Raw genomic sequence first — 22,357 nt, forward strand, 5'->3', positions numbered from 1 at the left:
GTGCATACTGCTACTGAAAAATGCCTTACCCTTTCCCACTGGTGTCTAATAAAAGGGCAGCCAAGTTTGGGAGTTTTACTTTGAAAGCAGCTAGTAAGTTGCAGGTAAAACGCATTCGTCCCTTTTATAAAATGTATAATGAAACCATAGAATTCTTAATGAATCAAATGAAAATTGAGCATAGGACTGGCCAGATATGGGATGACTTTGACGTAGTTGGCCAGCTTAAATATATTGCAATATATGGACAAACAATCCCTGTTTTGTTTAAAGGGTAAGGCATTTTTCAGTAGCAGTATGCACAAAATGTCTCTGTCTTAAATATATTGATAATGGGTTGAGTGCAGAGGAATCTTGTATTTGTCTATATGTATTTTGTGGTCACACCCTCATTGCACCCCCGCCTAATGATTTTAAAAACTAGTGGTGAGCACAACTTTCCCTTGTTTGTTATAGTTCTACAAGAGCAGTGACCAGCTCCATGTTGTAGCTCCCACCCCCTCCAACTATAGTCAGGTGATCCCACTGGTGTCTAATAAAAGGGCAGCCAAGTTTGGGAGTTTTACTTTGAAAGCAGCTAGTAAGTTGCAGGTAAAACGCATTCGTCCCTTTTATAAAATGTATAATGAAACCATAGAATTCTTAATGAATCAAATGAAAATTGAGCATAGGACTGGCCAGATATGGGATGACTTTGACGTAGTTGGCCAGCTTAAATATATTGCAATATATGGACAAACAATCCCTGTTTTGTTTAAAGGGTAAGGCATTTTCCAGTAGCAGTATGCACAAAATGTCTCTGTCTTAAATATATTGATAATGGGTTGAGTGCAGAGGAATCTTGTATTTGTCTATATGTATTTTGTGGTCACACCCTCATTGCACCCCCGCCTAATGATTTTAAAAACTAGTGGTGAGCACAACTTTCCCTTGTTTGTTATAGTTCTACAAGAGCAGTGACCAGCTCCATGTTGTAGCTCCCACCCCCTCCAACTATAGTCAGGTGATCCCACTGGTGTCTAATAAAAGGGCAGCCAAGTTTGGGAGTTTTACTTTGAAAGCAGCTAGTAAGTTGCAGGTAAAACGCATTCGTCCCTTTTATAAAATGTATAATGAAACCATAGAATTCTTAATGAATCAAATGAAAATTGAGCATAGGACTGGCCAGATATGGGATGACTTTGACGTAGTTGGCCAGCTTAAATATATTGCAATATATGGACAAACAATCCCTGTTTTGTTTAAAGGGTAAGGCATTTTTCAGTAGCAGTATGCACAAAATGTCTCTGTCTTAAATATATTGATAATGGGTTGAGTGCAGAGGAATCTTGTATTTGTCTATATATATATATATATATATATATATATATATATATATATATATATATATATATATATATAAAAACATACCCCTTGTGTTTTATGAGAAAGTATAATAATAAACATAGTTTAATGTTAAACAACCCAATAATTAGCCCCAATTTCCAGTAATGTGGCTGAACTGACCTTTTATAAGAAATGAACTTTTAATGAGAGAGTGCTATGAATATTATTTTCAAAATAGTCTGGACTTCGTCCATGACAAATGGAAAATGACTTAGTACTTAACAATGCAGCCTGTGGACCCATCAGTTAGTGGCTCTTCAGTCAGACCATGTATGGGACAGATTTCAGATTGTTTTGCAATTTTAGACAAAAATCCACCCTATGTGCTTAGACAGGTGAATTACAACTTTTGCCAATGCTTATAATATGGGACTGAATCAGATGTTTCTCCGGCAGTGGTAAAACTGTTGACGAAACATTAGACTTAGTCTTACAAAACGCAGCCCAGTAAAAAATGTCAGTCTCTTAGATTATTTCTTGCCGACCCCTTCACAGTCTCTCAACTGTATATGAATCCAAAATCGAATATATATAAACCCCCAAAGAGGGAATACGTATAAGAAGCGATCAGCGCCTGTGGCAACAGAAATAGAAAACAAACATAGCGCAATACGTTTGCAATATAAAATATCACCCCGTGCATGCACTGGATGTTAAGTGGATGTGTTTTCCCCTTCTCCTTCGGGTGGCTATTAATAAGTAAAAGTGGCAATACAGGTGAACAGAGGGGCGGAAGAGTGCTTTTCCTGTGAAAATGGGATATGTTCCAGGGATGCAGATGCCTCCACCTTCTATATAAAATGCCTACTTACAAACCACTGCCGTGGTATGATGCGTTTAACATGAAGCTCTCTCAGGTTTCTCCTCCAGCGTTCAACTCCTTCCAAGTTCCCAAAGTAGGGATACAAACCGATGATAGTGTAACACCGTTTATTTAAAACATAATTAAAAGCAATTAAAATTCACACTCACATTTCCCTTGCGGGTTTTTGCGCATTGAGTCCATAAAACAGTTTTTCTGGGGTCCCCAGGGGCAGTCCTGCCAGCTCGCTCCAAAATTCTTGTCTGCTCACTCCAGGTGCCTTGGTCTAGGTTGTTGTGTCCCCCAAACTATGCCTAACGCGTTTCGCTGGGTGTTACCAGCTTCCTCATAGGCGTCTCTACCTCCCAGCGAAACGCGTTAGGCATAGTTTGGGGGACACAACAACCTAGACCAAGGCACCTGGAGTGAGCAGACAAGAATTTTGGAGCGAGCTGGCAGGACGGCCCCTGGGGACCCCAGAAAAACTGTTTTTTGGACTCAATGCGCAAAAACCCGCAAGGGAAATGTGAGTGTGAATTTTAATTGCTTTTAATTATGTTTTAAATAAACGGTGTAACACTATCATCGGTTTGTATTCCTACTTTGGGAACTTGGAAGGAGTTGAACGCTGGAGGAGAAACCTGAGAGAGCTTCATGTTAAACGCATCATACCACGGCAGTGGTTTGTAAGTAGGCATTTTATATAGAAGGTGGAGGCATCTGCATCCCTGGAACATATCCCATTTTCACAGGAAAAGCACTCTTCCGCCCCTCTGTTCACCTGTATTGCCACTTTTACTTATTAATAGCCACCCGAAGGAGAAGGGGAAAACACATCCACTTAACATCCAGTGCATGCACGGGGTGATATTTTATATTGCAAACGTATTGCGCTATGTTTGTTTTCTATTTCTGTTGCCACAGGCGCTGATCGCTTCTTATACGTATTCCCTCTTTGGGGGTTTATATATATTCGATATTAGACTTAGTCTACCCAAATAAAAATATCACCCACCACCTATGACGGATAAGTGGGGGAACTTGCAAATCCTGCATTTATGTAGCTTCTGTCAAAGAGCCCACTTACGGTAGGTCGTAAAAATGCCCCTACTCCAGAAGATCAGTCTGACGCTGGGTATAAGGAACTTTATATCATCATAGTATAAAAACTAGACAAAATAAATAAGAATGCATTTTTGTGTGCCCCTTTAAAGTTGTCCCAGGTTTACACATCCCCACTGCGCTCTTAGTTAACTCTACTAAGCCATTTACAAACACTTTTGTAAAAGGCTATGTAAATATTGGTTATATTATTGGTTATAATCTATTCTTGATTAATCTTTAAAAAGCCTAACTTGGTGAATATCATGGGCGAATAACAATCTTCACATCTAAAACTTTCTAACTTCCTTCTAAGTCAAAGGAGGAAACAGTCAGGGCATTTCTCAACCAGAAAATCTGATATAGGTGACATTAACCCAATATCATTATACTCTATATTTTAGGCAAGGAGTTTCACATCAGAAACCTGGAATGCTTTAACGATTACGACAGTGAATTGATGTGTTCTTGGGAAGTGGCAAATTCCAGCAGTAACTGCAGTGCTGATTTTCAGCTGAAGTATGAAACACAGTCCGTACAGTGAGTACTAAATATTATTAAATACTGCAAGTGGAACCATTGTGAGAAAGTTGCTGGCTTTCTCTTTGTTTTCTCCATTCCTTTTATGGGCTGTGGCACATGGGGGGACTTGCTCACATATAGTCTCTCTCTAAATGTTATACTGAAATGAGCACACAGAAAGTGAATATACTACCTTATAGGCTTTTACATACATTTTTTCTAGAGCATTAAAGGAAAACCATACCCAAAACAATGTAGGTATAAAAATATATAACATAAAACATTTCATATGTAAAACCCTGCTTTATGTAAATAAACCATTTTCATAAAAATATATTTTTATAGCAGTATGTGCCATCGGGCAATCCTAGTTCAGTCTTTTACTTCCACACTTTTTCCTGTTACAGTTAGAGCTGCAGTATTTCTGGTTTTCATTCTGGGGTGTAGTTCTGGGGTGTAGTTTTCCTTTAATGAATAAAGAGTTAAACAAACACATAATATATTCATTAGCTGGTCAGAGGCCGTTCCGCATATAATTTACAGTCTTCTATTTTTATGTAATGAAGCACATGCAGTATTGTATTGATTAGTATGTTCATCTCTTTGTGATTTTATCATTTCAGACAGAATGTCTGCATCCCACAAAACAGGCAGCATGGTGGCGCTGTGGTGCCCAATCAGTGCGTCTGCACGATGTCTGGTTTTTACATTGTAGCACTTACGAATTTTATCATAAACCTGGAATCCAATGGAACATCAGTGCAAAGAGGGGTATTCCCTGCACTGGATACAGGTAATTTTTTTCATGTTTCACTCAGTGGATCCTACATACCAGTGGAGGAACTACTGGGGGTGCAGGGGGTGCGACTGCACCAGTGACCACAGCCCCTGGGGGCCCGCCGGCGGTCTTGCGCGAGCAAAATCACTTTTGGAATGGGAGAGGGGAGGGAGGGGGAGGAGGGGGGAGGGAGGGGGAGGAGGGGGGAGGGAGGGGGGGGAAGGAGAGGAGGGAGGGCCCTTTAGCGTGGCCTGCACCTCGGACCTCATAGGGGAGGTAGAGGGGGAGCTCAGTTGCACAGCCTGCACCCGGACCTTGCTGGGGTAGTTACGTTACTGCTACATACAGCAGGGGCACGAAGTGTGCAGAGCACACGTAGAAATGTCAGATAAATAGTAAAGCTGAGTTCATTTATATTTGCCTCAATGGATATATTTTCTATTGTCTTCTACAGTGTACTTGGGTATTTTACACGTTAGTAAAGAAATATTATTACAAAGACACTTTATGTAGCTTTGTAGATTCTGCAGTAGTAGCATGTCTTGTATAAGAATGACATGAAACCGACTATATAATCCAAAAGGATCTGCCAAATGGTCCTTGAAGTTGTTTCTTAATCAATTAAAATGCAATCTAAATAATGAGGAAGAAGAACATAGTTTATCAATATATACCAGTTTCCCTATAACTGGCTCATTTGTGCCCCCTAGCTCACCAAAGTAGGCATTTCGAAGCAGATGAGAAAGAATCAGTTGGGCTGGACCTTGATAACTTCGAAAATTGTTACTGGTGCACAGGTTTCTTCACGCAAATTCATTTTGGGTGGGGTCACAAAAGCTGAAATATGTATGACAAAATGGAACTAATATCTGATTCCAGTATAAGGGCTATGACACAATGAGCATTTTATCCCACGACATCTTTCTGCCAGTGATGAAAAGCCTAAAACCATCCATTCACTATTACTCCTTGGTCTGTAACACAGTGGACATATAGGATTAAATATTTTACCACTTAAGTACAAATCCCCCAAGGAAAAGTTTAGGGGAATGGAGGAAATTGCATTGGGTGCATTGAGTTTTTAAGGGGGAACCAGTATGTGCCCAAATACAATTTCTGTATCAGGGCCATGGGCCTTTATATACTCAAAGTATCCTATAATATTAGCTTAACATGGTTCTCTTAGGGTGAGGGCACAGGGACAGATCCGGGGAGATTAGCCCTGGTGACAAATCGCCTCTTCTTCGGGATGACAATCTCCCTGAACTGCCTTCCCCTTCCTTCCTGCCAGCTATAATGAAAAATCACCAGTGGGATGGCACTCGCGGCCCTTCGTTTTCCGAAGTTGCCTCACGAGGAAACTTCGGGCGACTTCGGAAAACGAAGCGCCACGAGTGCCATCCTGCTGGCGATTCACATACTATCTTTCAATCTCCGTTGTTAAGATGTCAGGTCTGTACTAAGATGGTTTTCTTGTTTTATATTTGCAGCTATACCGAAAGTTCCAAGAAGCATAACAGTTACTTCTGGTAATGAAGATGATATCAATGTGACATGGGATAATGGCTATTCTGGGAGCAAAGACATATTTTTATCTACATACCTGATGTATAATATCCAAATTACCTGCAAGCAGGACCCAACACTGGTAACAATACCATTTTTGTGGGGGAGTATTTTTGATGGTGGTGGTTTTCCCTGACCCAAAAGTAAAGCAAAGAAAAATGGTGTTGGTTCACCTATAAAAATATTACCAAGGCAAATCTCTGCCATGGGTCAATAACACAAAAAATGAAAGTGGGCTAAAAGAACTTGTATCAAGTTCTACTCATCCAAATGAAACCCAATGCATATACATACATACACACACTCACACCAACCCCTCCATACCTTCACAAACTATACATACTAATATCTATATTAACTGTAGATTTTCACAAAAACCTTGGATATTATGTATGTTGAAGAAATCATCCAAACCACTCTTAAAGGCATTAACTGAATCAGCCACCAAAACAGCATCCAGCAGGGCATTCCACAACCTCACTGACCTCACTTTGAAGAACCCCCTACGTTGCTCCAAATGAAAGTTCTTTTCTTCTAGTGTCTAGTCTGAAGGGGTGGCCTCTGGTGCATTGACGTGTTCTATGGGGAAAAAGGTCTCCCATAAGAAAAAGCACCTCCATGGCATTTTGTCGCCCCAAGTTCCCAACAAAACACTCCAAATTGCCCCTCTTTCATTTCAGTGGTGATCACCGAGATCCATAGGTGCAGTTCATACAAATACGACTTCTGTTCATCCATGGACCCCTCCACCCTGTTTATGCAGTCATTTGCCACCAGTGACATATTTTTTTTAGTAAAATACTAACAGAAGGGTTTCCATTTATATATCTAGTAGATGATCTTTTTTTAAGATGAACAGACACCCTGAATCTTTATTATTCTCTTCCTTTGCCCCAATGTGATTCAATCTTTGGCTCAAGGGCCAAATAACCAGATCAGCTATACAGTATTTGTCCATCACATCAACATTTTTTAGCACCCAGCCAAATGAGCTGATCTTGGCCTTTAATTCAGTCTTTGTGACCTTGGGGTAAATTTATCAAAGAGTGAAGTTCCGCCACTAGAGTGTAATTCCGCAGCTCTCAATTCTCAATTTCTTTGGGATTTTGAAAGGCGTATTTAATAATGGGTGAAAGTGAAAGTTCACCCTTTGATAAATACGCCTATAAAAATCCCATAGAAATGAATAGAGAGTGGCGGAATTTCACTCTAGTGTCAGAACTTCACTATAAACTTCACTCTTTGATAAATATACCCCCTTGACTTTGCCAGGGCCATAAATTGACACAGGATTCACAGATCTCTGAAGGGCGGTAGGACACCAGGGCAAGGTAAAAGATGAATGACTTGCACATTTTCATAATATGCAGACTAAAAGAACTTTTCTCTTTTGTTTTCAAGTTTGAAAGCATGAACGTAACAATCAGATCTTGTAGTATCAATAAGAGATATTTTAAATCAGGATGTGACTACGAAGTAAAAGTCAGATCAAAGTTTACGTTTGGAGAGAATGGAGTTCAAAGTTTTCCCTGGAGTGATTGGAGTTCAGCTATAGAATGGCATAACGGTAAGTTGAAAATTCAAATATTTTTAAAATCTGTTCCCTTTCATCTCTGCCTTCCCCTAAATTATCTAAAGTTCTAAGCATAACTACAGTGCAGAATGATGGCAAACTCAATTAACTTAGTGGCATACACTTATGCAGATATTGGGAGACTTCTCTCCCGCAGAGCGGTAAGTAATCAGCAGCACACCAAAGGGCAACATATAAACAAAAGACAATGTTTTGGGCACTCTTGGGCCCTTTCTCAAAAATGAGAAAGGGCACAGGGGGACCTGAAATGTTGCCCATTGTTCAAATGATTATTGGATGAATAAATTTGATCCAGGGACTAGTCTGAATGTCATTTTGGAGTCAGGAAGGAATTTTTCCCCTCTGAGGCAAATTGGAGAGGCTTCAAATGGTTTGTTTTGCCTTCCTCTGGATCAACTGGCAGTTATGCAGGTTATAATAGAGTTAAAAGGTTGAACTTGATGGACGTCTGTCTTTTTTTCAACCTAACTACTATGTTCCTATGTTACTACGTAACTTATTTTGAACTACACACATTTTTGGCGTGCTGCTGGATTGCTTTCCAGAAATATAAATACAGGGGCATTTTTTCATAAATTAAAATAATTACGTTTTTACCAAAATATGAAAGTGTTTTAAAGTAATAAAAAAATAATGCAGTGTTTGCTGCCCTGGTAAAACTGGTGTGTTTGCTTCAGAAATGCTACAATAGTTTATATAAACAATCTGCTGTGTAGCCATGGGGCAGCCATTCAAACCTGAAAAAGAAGAAAGGGCACAAGATACACAACACATACCAGATACTATTTGTAGTATACAATGAGATTCTTTAGTACTTATCTGTTATCTACTGTGTATCCTGTGCTTGAATGGCTGCCCCCATGGCTACACAGCAACTTGTTTATATAAACTATAGTAGTGTTTCTGAAGCAAACACAACAGTTTTACCAGCGCAAGGTAACAGTACAATATATTGTCATTCCTTTAAATCACTTTAATTACTGTTCCTTTAATCTTTTTGTAATCATGCTTGTGGTCGAGAAAAAGATAATCTAAAAGAAAAACTGTGATCAAGTTTAACGGCTTTTTCCACTGATTACTTGATTAGGTTTTGTTTTTTAAACTTGATTCGAATTTTTATAAATTGGCTAAGGAACAGATTTATCAACATTTGAATCTGAGTTTTTATTGCAATTCAAGCCTTTTTTTGCAAATTTGAATTTGAGGTTCCAAAATCCAATTTTTTTTTGATTTATTAAGTGAAAAAGAAACTTAAAATATTGAATAAAAAATTAGCAATGTTTAAGAAATCAGTGGGAGCTGCATTTTCAAAGTTGATACTATTTCTTAATTCAAGTTTCTAAGAGCAATTTGAAATTCTGCAAGCTCAGTAAAATTGAGCCTTTTTTTGTTTTTTTAACATATTTTAGTTTTTTCTTAAACTAGAGCAACAACAAATTTTAATGTTGAAAAATCTGTTTCCATCCAGGTAAAAAACATAATCACCCTCAAGGGACTACGGCAAGTTGCCTGTTCCTCAAGATAAATTCTACTTCATATACATGCAGAGAATTTCACCCTTTTATCATTAGTTCTATTCTTTTTTGCTGGTTATATACTGTATAGGTGAATGATGAATATGGAATGTATGAGGATTTAAGGCAGCCGCATCTGTTTGTTCCGACTTCCCTCGATCCGACTGCCTGTGTTGCCTCCATTCTGATCCGATTGTTGGACCCCAGGGCCCAGTATCGCCCACCTCAATGTGGGCATATCAGGGAGAGATCCGCTTGTTTGGCCTACGAACGGATCTCCCTGTATATGGGCCACCTTTAGTCATCAATATAATAATGTCCTCTGTGCTTGCAGAGATTTTATCACTACTGTACTGTAAATGTAATTGCACAATATCAGTTTACAAGATCGATTTATGTTGTCTCCTACAGATTACAGTCCTAGTTTTGACTACATCCCGAGTATCGTCATTCCAGTCTGTTGCTTCCTTCTTTTCTTGCTAATATTACTGTGCTATTGCATTATTAACATGTAAGTACTAGGAACATCACAGACATTGTAGATGAAAGATTTATGACTTGACGGGGACTTTAAGAGACATGATTTAAAGTAATTGTAACGGCACTGATATGCATTCTTGGTATTTGACAAGATATAAGACCTGATAGGGGTCTCACTAAAAGACAATATCCACCCCAGCATTTTTTTTGTAATGGATTAAACCAAACCACATATACTTATTTCTGTACACATAAAAGTTGTTTTTTCCACCACACAGAAATGTTCGGGCCTGGCCATGTCAATTATTATTGACAATTAAGGAAATATGATACTGGTATGGGACCTGCTATCCAGAATGCTCGGAACCTGGGGCTTTCCAGATAATGGATCCGTAATTTGGATCACCATACCCTAAATCTACTATAAAATCATGTAAATATTAAATAAACCCAATAGGCTGGATTGGCTTCCAATAAGGATTAATTATATCGTAGTTTGGATCAAGTACAAGGTACTGTTTTATTATTACAGAGAAAAAGGAAATCCTTTTTAAAAAGTTGGATTATCTGGATAAAAGGGAGTCTAGAGGAGACAGCCTTTCCATAATTTGAAGCTTTCTGGATAAAGGGTTTGCAGATAACAGATCCCCTACCTGTATAATAAGGCATGTGTTCAGCAGTAATGACAGGTGGATTTTCAATATGTCAATGGCCAGAACCAGGCATTTTTGGCTGTGAAAAAGACATCATATGGGCCATGAGCCAAAGAGTTGTGTTTTATACAGAAATACATCACAGTGCTATAAAAGGGCAATTGTGGCCTAAAAGCAGCAGTCCAAACATAGTACAGGCAGTGGAAAACCATAGCTGTCACATTAAAGGGATACTGTCATGGGGAAAAAAAAAAATTCAAAATGAATCAGTTAATAGTGCTGCTCCAGCAGAATTCTGCACTGAAATCCATTTCTCAAAAGAGCAAACAGATTTTTTTATATTCAATTTTGAAATCTGACATGGGGCTAGACATATTGTCAATTTCCCAGCTGCCCCAAGTCATGTGACTTGTGCTCTGATGAACTTCAATCACTCTTTACTGCAGTACTGCAAGTCGGAGTGATATCATCCCCTCCCTTTCCCCCCCCCAGCAGCCAAACAAAAGAACAATGGGAAGATAACCAGATAGCAGCTCCCTAACACAAGATAACAGCTGCCTGGTAGATCTAAGAACAGCACTCAATAGTAAAAACCCATGTCCCACTGAGACACATTCAGTTACATTGAGAAGGAAAAACAGCAGCCTGCCAGAAAGCCTGCCTTGTGCAGGCACAAGTCACATGACCAGGGGCAGCTGGGAAATTGACAAAATGTCTAGACCCATGTCAGATTTCAAATTTTGTCTTTGCAACTTTATCTTGGCGACTTTTTTGTCACAGCTTATTAATGCCTTGCGAAAAAAAATGTGCTCATCACTATTACAGAGCACTTTATGGGGTGAAGGCCAACAATATCCTGAGACAGGCAAATTAAGCAGTGAATAAACAGCAAAAGGGAGGATCCCTATGTCCCTCCCCCACTCGCCCCTAATAAATACAGCTCTGCAAAACTATGGAGATGTAGTCACTCTGTTACAACATTTTCTTGAAAGTTAACATTTTTGGTCTTTTTTTGGTTTTTGTAGTTGTAAGAAAAAATGGTGGCAGAATATTCCAGATCCTGCGAAAAGCAGTTTGCACTTGATTAGAAGACACATGTCACAGGTTTGTTAATACGATTATTTATTTGATTCCATGTCTCTCGTCTGCTTGACTGTCTATCTATAATTGGCTACATACAGTGAGCTAAACTAAAAAGTGCAATCAGGGGGGCAATATTTCAGATGCTGATACATTTGACTGTGTGCTAACTAAAGAGTTGCTTTACGGCAGAGACACACAGTCAGGTTCGCGACAAATCTCCTCTTCTTGGAGCAACTTATCTCCCTGAATCTGATGGTGTGTCTCTGCCTTTACTGATAGACTAGAATGAGACAGTGGATAAGAGTTAGAGAGTCTGCAGAATTTTTTTGTAACACAAGTTATTTACGGAAGTGAGGCAGTTTGATAAGAGGAGGGTGGCTGACAGACTGATGCAATCTTCTGCCCTCTGTACCTTGATGATAGATATCTTTGTGGTTTACACAGCTATATCTGAAACCATACCATTGTTGTGCATAGCCAGTAACATGTGACACCAAACCATGAGATTGTGATACAAAAGCTTTATTTTGTACATAATAACCCCAACAAAGTTATTAAAAATGAAGATACTTAAGCAGCTAAACCCCATGGCGGAGAATGCCAGAATGACACCATAGTCCAAGCAGCCAACTTAGTGGTTAATATCTTGGCAGACATTCAATTGCAGAAAACAACTGCACCTCGTAAGCAATATTTCAATATACATGTGCTGGAACCGCCATCTCTAGGGATGCTTGTCACACCATCCTTCTATTGGGGGTTAGCTGTGATAAGTCACTAGTGACTGCAGGGGGCTCTCCCTTGGGAATCACAGCCATGGTGTCCTGCCATCAAGTGTTAAAGGAGCTCCAGCCTCGAAACTCCTCCATGCTATGTTATACAGCTAAATACAAGAGATCCTCTGAATAACCCATTATCAATATATTTAGGACATTGAGACATTTTGTGCCTTAAAGGAGAAGTAAAGCTACGGAGGCATTTTATTGCCAATAGATTAGCTGCAATTGTGCAAGCTAGAATGCTATATTTATGTTTTACCATAGCAGGTTAAAAAGCTCTAGAAGCTCTCTGTTTGTTTAGGATAGCAGCTGCAGTATTAGCTTGATGTGACTCATAGCTCTGGGCTCAGATTACAGCAGGGAGGGTAGGAGGGGGGGAAGAGGAGCCGAGGATGAGTAGAGTATAACAGTGCTTTTATTAGCAGAGTCATGCAGCCATTACACAACAACAAGCTTAAACTCTAACACTCTCAAGCTGTACAGAAAGTCCTGTGTATGCACAGTTCAAGTCCTGTGCACAGTGACACCCGCAGGCCTTTTGTATAAACACCACATATTCCCCCTATAGTAGGAAAGCATTTGGACAAATGTAATAAACAGCAATAATAAAACAGTATACATATTAAAGCAATATTATACATCCTTCACATCACATAGTCCTTGGTCCATGCAGGTAGTTTTCTTATTATCTCAGTACGCCTTATAGGTTCAATTTCTTCAGGCCTATTGCAGTTGACATCAGGAGTAGGAAAATGTCCTTCATCAAATGGAGCTTCTCCAAAGTCATATCTAACAGAAGCAAGACGACTTGCATTCCATATGCGTCTATCAGACAGTTCATATGTGTATGGTCCTCGCTGGCGTCTCACTTCAAGTGGTTTAGTAAATTTAGATTGTCCTTGTTTCAGTATTCCTGGTTTCTTAATTCTGACTAAAGATCCTGGCTGTCAGTATAAGCCTTGCATTTGGCTTGGTGACGTTTCACAATGTCAGCAGTAGATGATTTTGTAGGCACAGTATTTTGTGGAAGTTTGATATCTGCAACATGTAACTTAGTGCGCATCTGTCTGACATGTAGTAATTCAGCTGGAGATGATTGGGTTTTTGCATGGCACATTGCTATGTAGTTATGTAGGAACTCTGTTGTAAATACTTTTAAAGATTTCCCAGTAAGATTTGCTGTCTGTAGTGCTTCTTTCAGAGAATCACTCGATTTCTCCATTTGATTGTGGGTAATACACTGAAGATTTCCTATGAACAATATTCCTCTCTCTCAGAAAGGATTCAAACTCATATGAGACAAACTGTGGTCCATTGTCTGATATTAACTCCTTTGGATTACCTTCTCTGCTGAAGACTGTAGACAGAAATGTTTTTACTGTAGCTGATGTTATATGAGAAACAAATGCAATTTCAGGACATTTACTGTAATAGTCTATCAAGGTTATAGCAAATATACAGTCTATAGGAGCATCTGTAAAAGGACCGACAATCAATAGCAAGTTTTTCCCATGCTGAATCAGTGAATGGTACTGTATAGAATATATGCTGTCCCTCTGCTCCCAGGCAGTGAATAAGTAGAGCATGCTTTCTAGCAGCAGAAATCTCCCCTTGGTCAGCAGCAATAATGTAATTTTCCAACATACGGATCCAAGCAGTAAAAGGTATAGTAGGCTCACCAGGGTTTGGAAGAAAGGCTGCTGCAGAGGTGGAAGAGACATCCTGTCGCCGATTATTATGTTTGGTAGCCGAGCACGAGTAGAGTATAACAGTGCTTTTATTAGCAGGCTCTCATGCAGCCATTACACAACAGTAAGCTTAAACTCTAACACTCTCCAGCTGTACAGAAAGTCCTGTGTATGCACAGTACAAGTCCTGTGCACAGTGACACCCGCAGGCCAGTTGTATAAACATCTAGCAATTACAGATTATCTCTGCTCTTACTGCAAGAATCATACTGCTGTCTTATCTTTAAAAAGGGGCACTAAAGAAAAAACATTTATTTAGAATTTTTTTTCCTTTTGTAGGAAACAGCAGTTAAATCTGATGAGAATGCTAATATTTATCCACCATCCAATAAACAGGAAAATGCAAAGAGAATTTGGTAAGTACCAACTCTCTGTGCATACAGTGCTACATCCTCTCTCCCAATATTCTGGATTTCCAAGCCATGTTGACTGTGTACAACTGTCAGTTAGTGTCCACTTAATCACATAAAGTACTCTCTTGTATGAAAATAAGCATTGACGCAAAGGCTGAAAGTCTAAGTTTGCTTATTTTAAACATCCCTAGTAAAACCTGACCTTAAGTATGGAGTGCAGTTTTGGGTTCTTTGTCCATAGTACGAGAGGTCACCCCTTTAGACATGACAAAGGAACATGGTTCTTCTGGGTGAGGACAGTGAGGTCTCTGTGGGATGGCCTGCCAGGAAATGTTGCGATGGCAGATCCTCTTGATGCTTTAACTTCTTGGACAGGCAACATTACAGTAATCTGTAGGGTGAGCTGTATGGTATACCCTTCATATATTAAACATGCATTAACAACACATTGAAGCAGAACTAAAGCTTAACTAAAGAAGTACCTGTAGGTTAGAAATGTTGTACATTATGTTTTGGGCTTCTGTACCAGCCCAAGGCAACCACCGCCTTTTAGCAGTAAAGATCTGTGTCTCAAAAGAAGCCCCAGCAGCTCCCCAGTCTTAGGGACTGACTCAAAATATACAGTACACATAGAATATAAATGTCACAATATAAGGCTGATTAATAATTAATACAGATAATTACTACATGGTGGTTTAGAAACCAGTGCAACTAGCATCAGAATTGAATAATCTAATCTAATTTAATAATCATTTTATATTACAGGCCAAACTAATTTTCTGCTTGATAATTTGCAACAACCCCTAAGTTTATCTTCTCAAGAGCAGCTCAGAGCCCACTGAGCATGTGAGTGTTGCAGACACTTTCAAAGATGGTGAACCCCTATGACAAATTTGAAGTCCTGGGTTATTGCTGCTATTGACAAGCTGAAACTTTACACTGGTGCAATAAATTCAATAAATAAAATATGGCATTTTTAACCATATTAGTTTTTAGGGTTTAGTTCTCCTTTAAACAGACTAAAGACTTTTTTTCTATTCTACAGAATTGGATTAAATCCAATTTACAGGTCATTTCCAACACGTATTTGTTTAACTATAACAAACAAGGGAAAGTTGTGCTCACCACTAATTTTTAAAAACATTAGGCGGGGGGGTGCAATGAGGCTGTGACCACAGAATACTTATAGACAAATACAAGAGTCCTCTGCACTCAACCCATTATCAATATATTTAAGACAGAGACATTTTGTGCATACTGCTACTGAAAAATGCCTTACCCTTTAAACAAAACAAGGATTGTTTGTCCATATATTGCAATATATTTAAGCTGGCCAACTACGTCAAAGTCAGTTTTACGCTCAATTTTCATTCAATTTGATTCATTAAGAATTCTATTGCTTCATTATGCATTTTACAAAGGGACTAAGTTTTACCTGCAACTTACTTGCTGCTTTCAAAGTAAAACTCCCAAACTTAGCTGCCCTTTTATTAGACACCAGTGGGGTCACCTGACTATAGCTGGGAAGGGTGGGAGCTACAACAAGGAGCTGGTCACTGCTGTTTAACTATAACAAACAGGGGAAAGTTGTGCTCACCACTAATTTTTAAAAACATTAGGCAGGGGTGCAATGAGGCTGTGACCACAAAATACTTATAGACAAATTAGTTAAATGACATCTGGAATTTCTGTAATAATGGTTGCAATTTAATTTATTTTAAAATACATTTTATCCCGAATAAAATTGGCTGGTGGTAACTACAGAACTTGTGAGCTGTAATATAGAGTTTATATTTTATTAGCATCTTCCCTTCTCCTATTGCTATACCACAATGTTTTATAGTTTAGGATCAATGTATTCCACAAAATATTAGGGAAGGGTACAAACCACTTGCAAACAATGCAACAAACTTTGACAAGAACGGCCAATCAGCTATTGATTCATAGAACCCTCTCTCAGTCTTTGTGCCATCTCTACTGTAACTTGCAGCAATATAATTTTTCATTTAGAATGACTTAATTTAGAATAACTTATCCTAAAATGTCCAGTATGAGTATATGGAAAGTAACTTTATTTTCTAGGGTAAATTAAAATGCTGGAATTTTAACTTCTCTTTCGCTGACCATTCACACACATACAAAGTTCCTGAGACTCCGAGTGATGATCAATTGGATATTAATTAAATGTGGTGACATACATGGATGACCAAATTATGGTGATCCAACCAACTGGTCTATGACATGATTAGTTCAGCCACAAATGAGAAATGTAGGCCCCTCTAGTTTCAATACAAATGTAATTTCTAATCACTGGTCATTCTAGTTTTTGGTTTTATCCAAGAGTTCATCTGTCATTATGTCATCTGACAGGTGCATGAATGACTACACCATTTGATCACAAATTGAATGAAGTGAAAGATACTTCTGATGAAAAGACTTGTTTTCCTTCTCAGTAAACTACATCTGATGCAGGAATTTTGTCAAGAAAATACTGCGAAAAATAATTATTTTTCCCTTCTTACTTTCTTTTCACAGTACCAACTGGTTTAATAAGTTGTTCTTCAAAAATCATCATAAAAAACATTTAAGCCAGGACTGCACCTCTAAACGCTATGAACACATCTGTAGAACAGAAGGTACAGAGTATTCAGTCCTTGTTCCCGAGGTTTCAGTTGTTGATACTGCAACTGTGGAAAGCCACCTGCCAGAGAGTCGAAAGAACTCTGTATATGAAACAAAAGATATTATAGAAGACAAAGATGAAAAACAACCTTTTTTTGACCCATCTATTGACCAAATGTTTCAAGACATCATTGACGATAGCCCTTTTAAAGCTCATGGATTGAGCACAACAAGAGATACCTTAAAAAACTCAAACAATAACATTTTACCGGTTTTTGCTTTCTTTGAGGACCATCCAGCACCCTTGGAAGTTATACAAGAGTCTCCAGATAGAAGCTACCCTTGTGACAATTCTGAAACAGATCTTCCAACTAAATCAGACCATTGCCTATTTTCAGGTATGGACCATTGCTCTGCTGATCAGCAGGACTCATTGTGCTTTGTACCTCAAGAGTCTCTATACCAGGCGTCAGAGACAAAACTTGACAATGGTTATGCAAACAATGGATGCCAAGCTAATACATACTGTGATTCAGGGTACAGTAGCTTTGCCAATGCTGTATCTGGCTCAGAAATGTATTCAGTATCCTCAGAATATTCCACAGATAAAGACAATGAATTATCTAATACAAGTAGTTGCTTATCAAGATCAGCCTTTGGTTCCAGTAATAGCAGTCTTCATAGTGACACTACAGATAGAAGTGTATATTACAACAGACAATCCAGGTTCTTCTTACCTGACACGAGTTGTGATACAAGTAGCATGAATGTAGAACTGACTTTAACACGAATTTCAGAAGATTATAACACATCACCCAAAGAAGAAAGAGAATTATCCTCCTCTATGAATATCTGTGCAGTATCAAACTACCAGACTTTTGCTGACGCCATTCAGCAAGATGGAACATCAGTAAATCACCCTTCTGAAACACTGGATAGTTCTGTGTTAGAATCGGCTTATAAATCATTTGAGAGCCTTTTAAACCAAAATACACCAGAGGCAGAATCAGATACTGAGAGTTGTCTTTGTGCTCTAGACATGGGAGTACAGAAAGAAGAAATGACCCAAATCACTGCTCAGAATACAGGAACAAATGAGTTTGACAACATGAAAAACACAGGTGGGCAGACAAAAATAGATTTTGCAGAAGCTCCAGCCCATGAAATTACTTTTGGCTTTCTTAATTTACTTTCGACTGAGAATTGCCTAGATAGTGGCTGCAAAGAGTCAACTGAAGATAAACAACCATTTCCCCCAAAGGATTCTTCTGATCAAACCCAGGATAATCCAATCAAAGCAGAGGATATTAAAAATGATTTCAGCTTAATTTACAAAGGCGATACCAACTGCCATTTACCATTTGCTTGGACACATGGTTTAAGTGAGCAATGGAAAGACTTGACCAACATGTATGGACCTGATTTCCCCCAAAGCTCACCAGTTGATAAGATAGACCGAATTATCAGAGGATCACATTCCAACCACACTGATCATGGAAAATCAACTGTAACAGAAACTGATATAGGAATATTTCCACACCAGCCTGCATTCAGTGACCATAATAACGCAAGTGATTCTCAGACAATGAAGTTTGCAAATATGTCATATTTTGTGCCTCTTTATAATGAGTTAAAGACAAAACGTAATGATACACAAGATGACTTGGCAACTTTATCAGACCACACACCTGAGCATCCCAAAAATCACGAAAATGACGGTTGTTCATACATGCAAATATCTTTACCAGTTGGTCTTGATTTATATTGCAGAGAAGGTTCTAGGGTCATGCTATGAAATTATTGTAATGAAAATATTTTTAATATACAACTTGAATTAACTTTGTCATACCATAAAACAATTTATTAGAAAGACACAAGCTCCATATCTTCCCAAAGAGAGTTGAATTTACAAAGATAGGTGCCAACAGTGTTCCCCAACAATTTCCTAATATTTTCCTACAATTTTTCTAATATCATATATAATCAATATATCATATAGTGGAGCTTAGAGGCACTTCTGAACTTACAAAATTGATTCAGATTTGGCACAATCAATGTAATTTGCCCAACCCTATTGTTCCGCAATTTTACTATCTGTCAGAGGCACATGTGATCAAAGAAATTATTTACAGAAGTTAAAATGCCAACATATATTTTGGATGTAGAAAGTTTTTATCTTCAAATGCACGTTAGAATTTTGCCATATATAATTTAGCTTTTACCCAAATTTAAAAACTTTGGATACTTAATACATTGTATCATTTGTTCTCCTAAATGTATGTAGGCAACAGGGATAGGAAATATTTGGTGATTTACGCATTGATGAAATACAAAGCTGAGCTGATAGTCGAGTCTAACTTGGAAATGTTTCCTTTCATGTAAAGTGATCCCTTAATTATATTTAATTATAGTTTTTCTAAGAATCTTAAATTCCTCTTACAGTTTATAAATAAAGTCTTATGTGAAATAAAGGGAAATTCCAGGAGAAACACACTACAAACTTTTTTTTAGAACACACTCCCCAGATTTCTGATGAAAATTGAAAGCAGAATTCTAGCTACTGTTCCGTATTTACTGCCTGGAGAATATTCTCAAGCAGAAGGAATCCCAATGTAATAGCGTTCCTGTTTACATACAATAGACCACAAACTGTTTGGAATAACAGATGTGTGCCTAGCTACCAGTGCATAAAAAAATTAAAAATAAGAAATAAAACAGTGTCAGTACCATTACTTTCCCCTGTCTTCAGGCTGAGCATTGCAATGGCACTTTATTATTAGTCTGGTTGTTGTATTATGGAAAATGATTATTGGTACTGATACATCACAGAGCAAGAACCACTGGTTGAGTCAGCAGTGATATAACTTGTTATAAAAAGCAGTAGAGAACATTTTTTAGGATTACACAATAGCAGCTTCCTTCCACAGCATATCAACACCAAATTCTTTGTAACCAAGTAGCTGTGTACATACTTGTATGTGTGTAAATACATATATATAGATATATAGAGATATATATATATATATATATATATATATATATATATATATCTTTAAATGGGCAGCCTTTAGGACTTGCCTCGGGTACACGGTAAGTAGGTTAGATAACGAAGAAATGACCAGCAACACCGAGATATCTTTTATATATATATATCTCAAAGCTGTGGGGATCGGCACTCACAAAATCGCAGCCTGGGTGCTGTCTTCCAAAAGGAAATTTAAAGTTGCAAAGACGAAGCCGCACTCACACGTTTCGGCTGGAACACCAGCCTTTCTCACAAGTAATTGTGCTTTTCCATATATGAAAAATGTATATCTGTAGGTTGATACTGTATATTGCATTTTCTGCTTTTGTACTTGAAATAAAACCTTGATTTGAATTTCTGAAATTAATAGTATTATAATATATTTATAATAAAGACATAACACTGTAGATTCACAGTTTCAGTTGCATATTGTTAGGAGACAATTGGGGAGGGCTCTGCGTGCAACAGCTTAATATTATTCATTTATTTATATAGATTTTCCACATTCCACATATTCCACATTGCTTTAACAAAGATTTTACATCATTGACATCAGTCCCTGCCCGAAGGCCCCTATCATATTGACACACACTTGGGCCAATTTTATCAGGAACCAATTAACCTGCCTGAATATTTGGGAGTGTAGGAGTTGAGCCAGATAAGCATGAGAAAAACATACAAGTTACTTGCAAACAGGCCCAGATTTGTGGAAAGGCCATCTAGGCCGGAGCCTAGGGGGGTGGCATGCTGCCCAACCACAGCCACATTGGTTCCAAAACACTGGGGATGCGCTGGAGATACAATAATTTTTTAAATTTCCCGTGCGACAATCCCCATTGCTCCAGTCCAGATGATGAAGATTTGCACGAATAAGGAGAGGGGACATGGGTGATGAACGGCAGTGGGCCTAGGGGCGCCCACTATGTAAATCCGGCCCTGCTTGCAAATAGTGTCCTGGCTGGGATTGAACCCAGAACCCCAGCTCCCGATTTATGGGAAGTTTATCCATTTTACTCAAATAATGTTTAAAAATGATTTCCTTTTTCTCTGTAATGATAATAAAACAGTATCTTGTACCTGATCTCAACTAAGATATATTTAATCACTGGTGAAGACAATGATATTAAGGTAGGAGATCCAAATCACAGAAAGTCCCCTTATTGGAAAGCCCCAGGTCCAGAGCATTCTCCCATACCTGGGCCTATTGAAGTGTCTGCCATAGGCAGAGAGACATTTCAACAGAAAAAGTGACAGTCAGTTAAAAGCATATTGACTGTGATGGTTCTCTCTGTACCATAGGCCTAAATACCCAATATGGAATGTTGTTTGAGTATGTGGATATCTCTGTACTACACCTATATTAAAGCCATTAAAGAGATTCTGTCACGATTTTTATGGTTTTGTTTTTATTTCTAATTACACTGTTTTCATTGAAAATAATTCACTCTACCATGTAAAATTCCATTCCTAACCTAAAAAGTGTATTTTGTTTAGTTGTAATATTGATGTGTAGGCAGCCATCTCAGGTCATCCTAGTCATGTGCTTTCAGAAAGATCCAGTGGTACAATATGGAACTGCTTTCTGACAGGCTGTTGTTTCTTCTAGTCAATGTAACTGAAGGAGTCTCAGCGGGACATGGATTTTTACTATCGACTGCTGTTCTTATATCTACCAGGCCGCTGTTATCTGGTTACCTTCCCATTGTTCGGCTGATGGGCTGCTGGGGGGGAAAGGGAGGGGGTGATATCACTCCAACTTGCAGTAAAGTGTGACTGAAGTTTATCAGAGCACAAGTCACATGACTGGGGCAGTGTCAGAGTGGGATGCCAGGGGCCCACCAGAAAACCTTAGGAGGAGCCTCTTTCCAAACTATTATACAGTAGCTTCTCTCCTCACTCAACCTCTTTATTCTCCTAGTCTCTTTTCTCTACATACCCTACTCTATTCTTCCATTATTAAGCCTCTCTGTTCTTATAAAGAAATACGGAATAACCATGAAATAGGCCAAATGTTTAGAAGCATGAGGCCCACTGACACCTGGGCCCACCGGGAGTTTTCCTGGTATGCCGGTGGGCCAGTCCGACACTGGACTGGGGACACCTGGGAAACTGACAATATGTCTAGCCTCATGTCAGATTCCAAATTAAATATTAAAAAATCTTTTAACTCTTTTGAGAAATGGATTTCAGTGTAGAATTCTGCTGGAGCAGCACTATTAACTGATGCGTTTTGGGGAAAAAAACATTTTTTTCCCATGATAGTATCCCTTTAAGATTTATTTATTGTCAAGTGCTTTTGAAAGACAGATTTCAGTGCAGAATTCTGCTGGAGCAACAATATTAACTGATGT

At 38.5% G+C, this 22,357-nt stretch overlaps 1 protein-coding gene across 4 annotated transcripts in view; it reads left to right on the forward strand.

Annotated features, from left to right (window-relative positions):
• The window catches only part of LOC108703132, a 49,082-nt gene extending 27,687 nt beyond the window's left edge, over nt 1-21,395 (forward strand). For 3 of the 4 annotated variants that reach the window (XM_018239140.2, XM_041577972.1, XM_041577973.1), the window contains exons 3-10: nt 3,694-3,829; nt 4,435-4,604; nt 6,080-6,237; nt 7,557-7,722; nt 9,675-9,774; nt 11,422-11,500; nt 14,286-14,362; nt 16,895-21,395. In XM_018239140.2, coding sequence (XP_018094629.1) covers nt 3,694-3,829; nt 4,435-4,604; nt 6,080-6,237; nt 7,557-7,722; nt 9,675-9,774; nt 11,422-11,500; nt 14,286-14,362; nt 16,895-18,776 — 2,768 coding nt within the window. In that variant the 3' untranslated portion in view covers nt 18,777-21,395. Of the gene's footprint in view, nt 1-73; nt 105-3,693; nt 3,830-4,434; nt 4,605-6,079; nt 6,238-7,556; nt 7,723-9,674; nt 9,775-11,421; nt 11,501-14,285; nt 14,363-16,894 lie in introns of those variants that run through there. The other variant, XM_041577974.1, reaches the window with a different exon arrangement.
• Nucleotides 21,396-22,357: the final 962 nt, after the last annotated feature.

Source organism: Xenopus laevis, chromosome 9_10S (assembly GCF_017654675.1).
Source record: "Xenopus laevis strain J_2021 chromosome 9_10S, Xenopus_laevis_v10.1, whole genome shotgun sequence".
In the NCBI taxonomy this organism is placed as follows: domain Eukaryota; kingdom Metazoa; phylum Chordata; class Amphibia; order Anura; family Pipidae; genus Xenopus; species Xenopus laevis.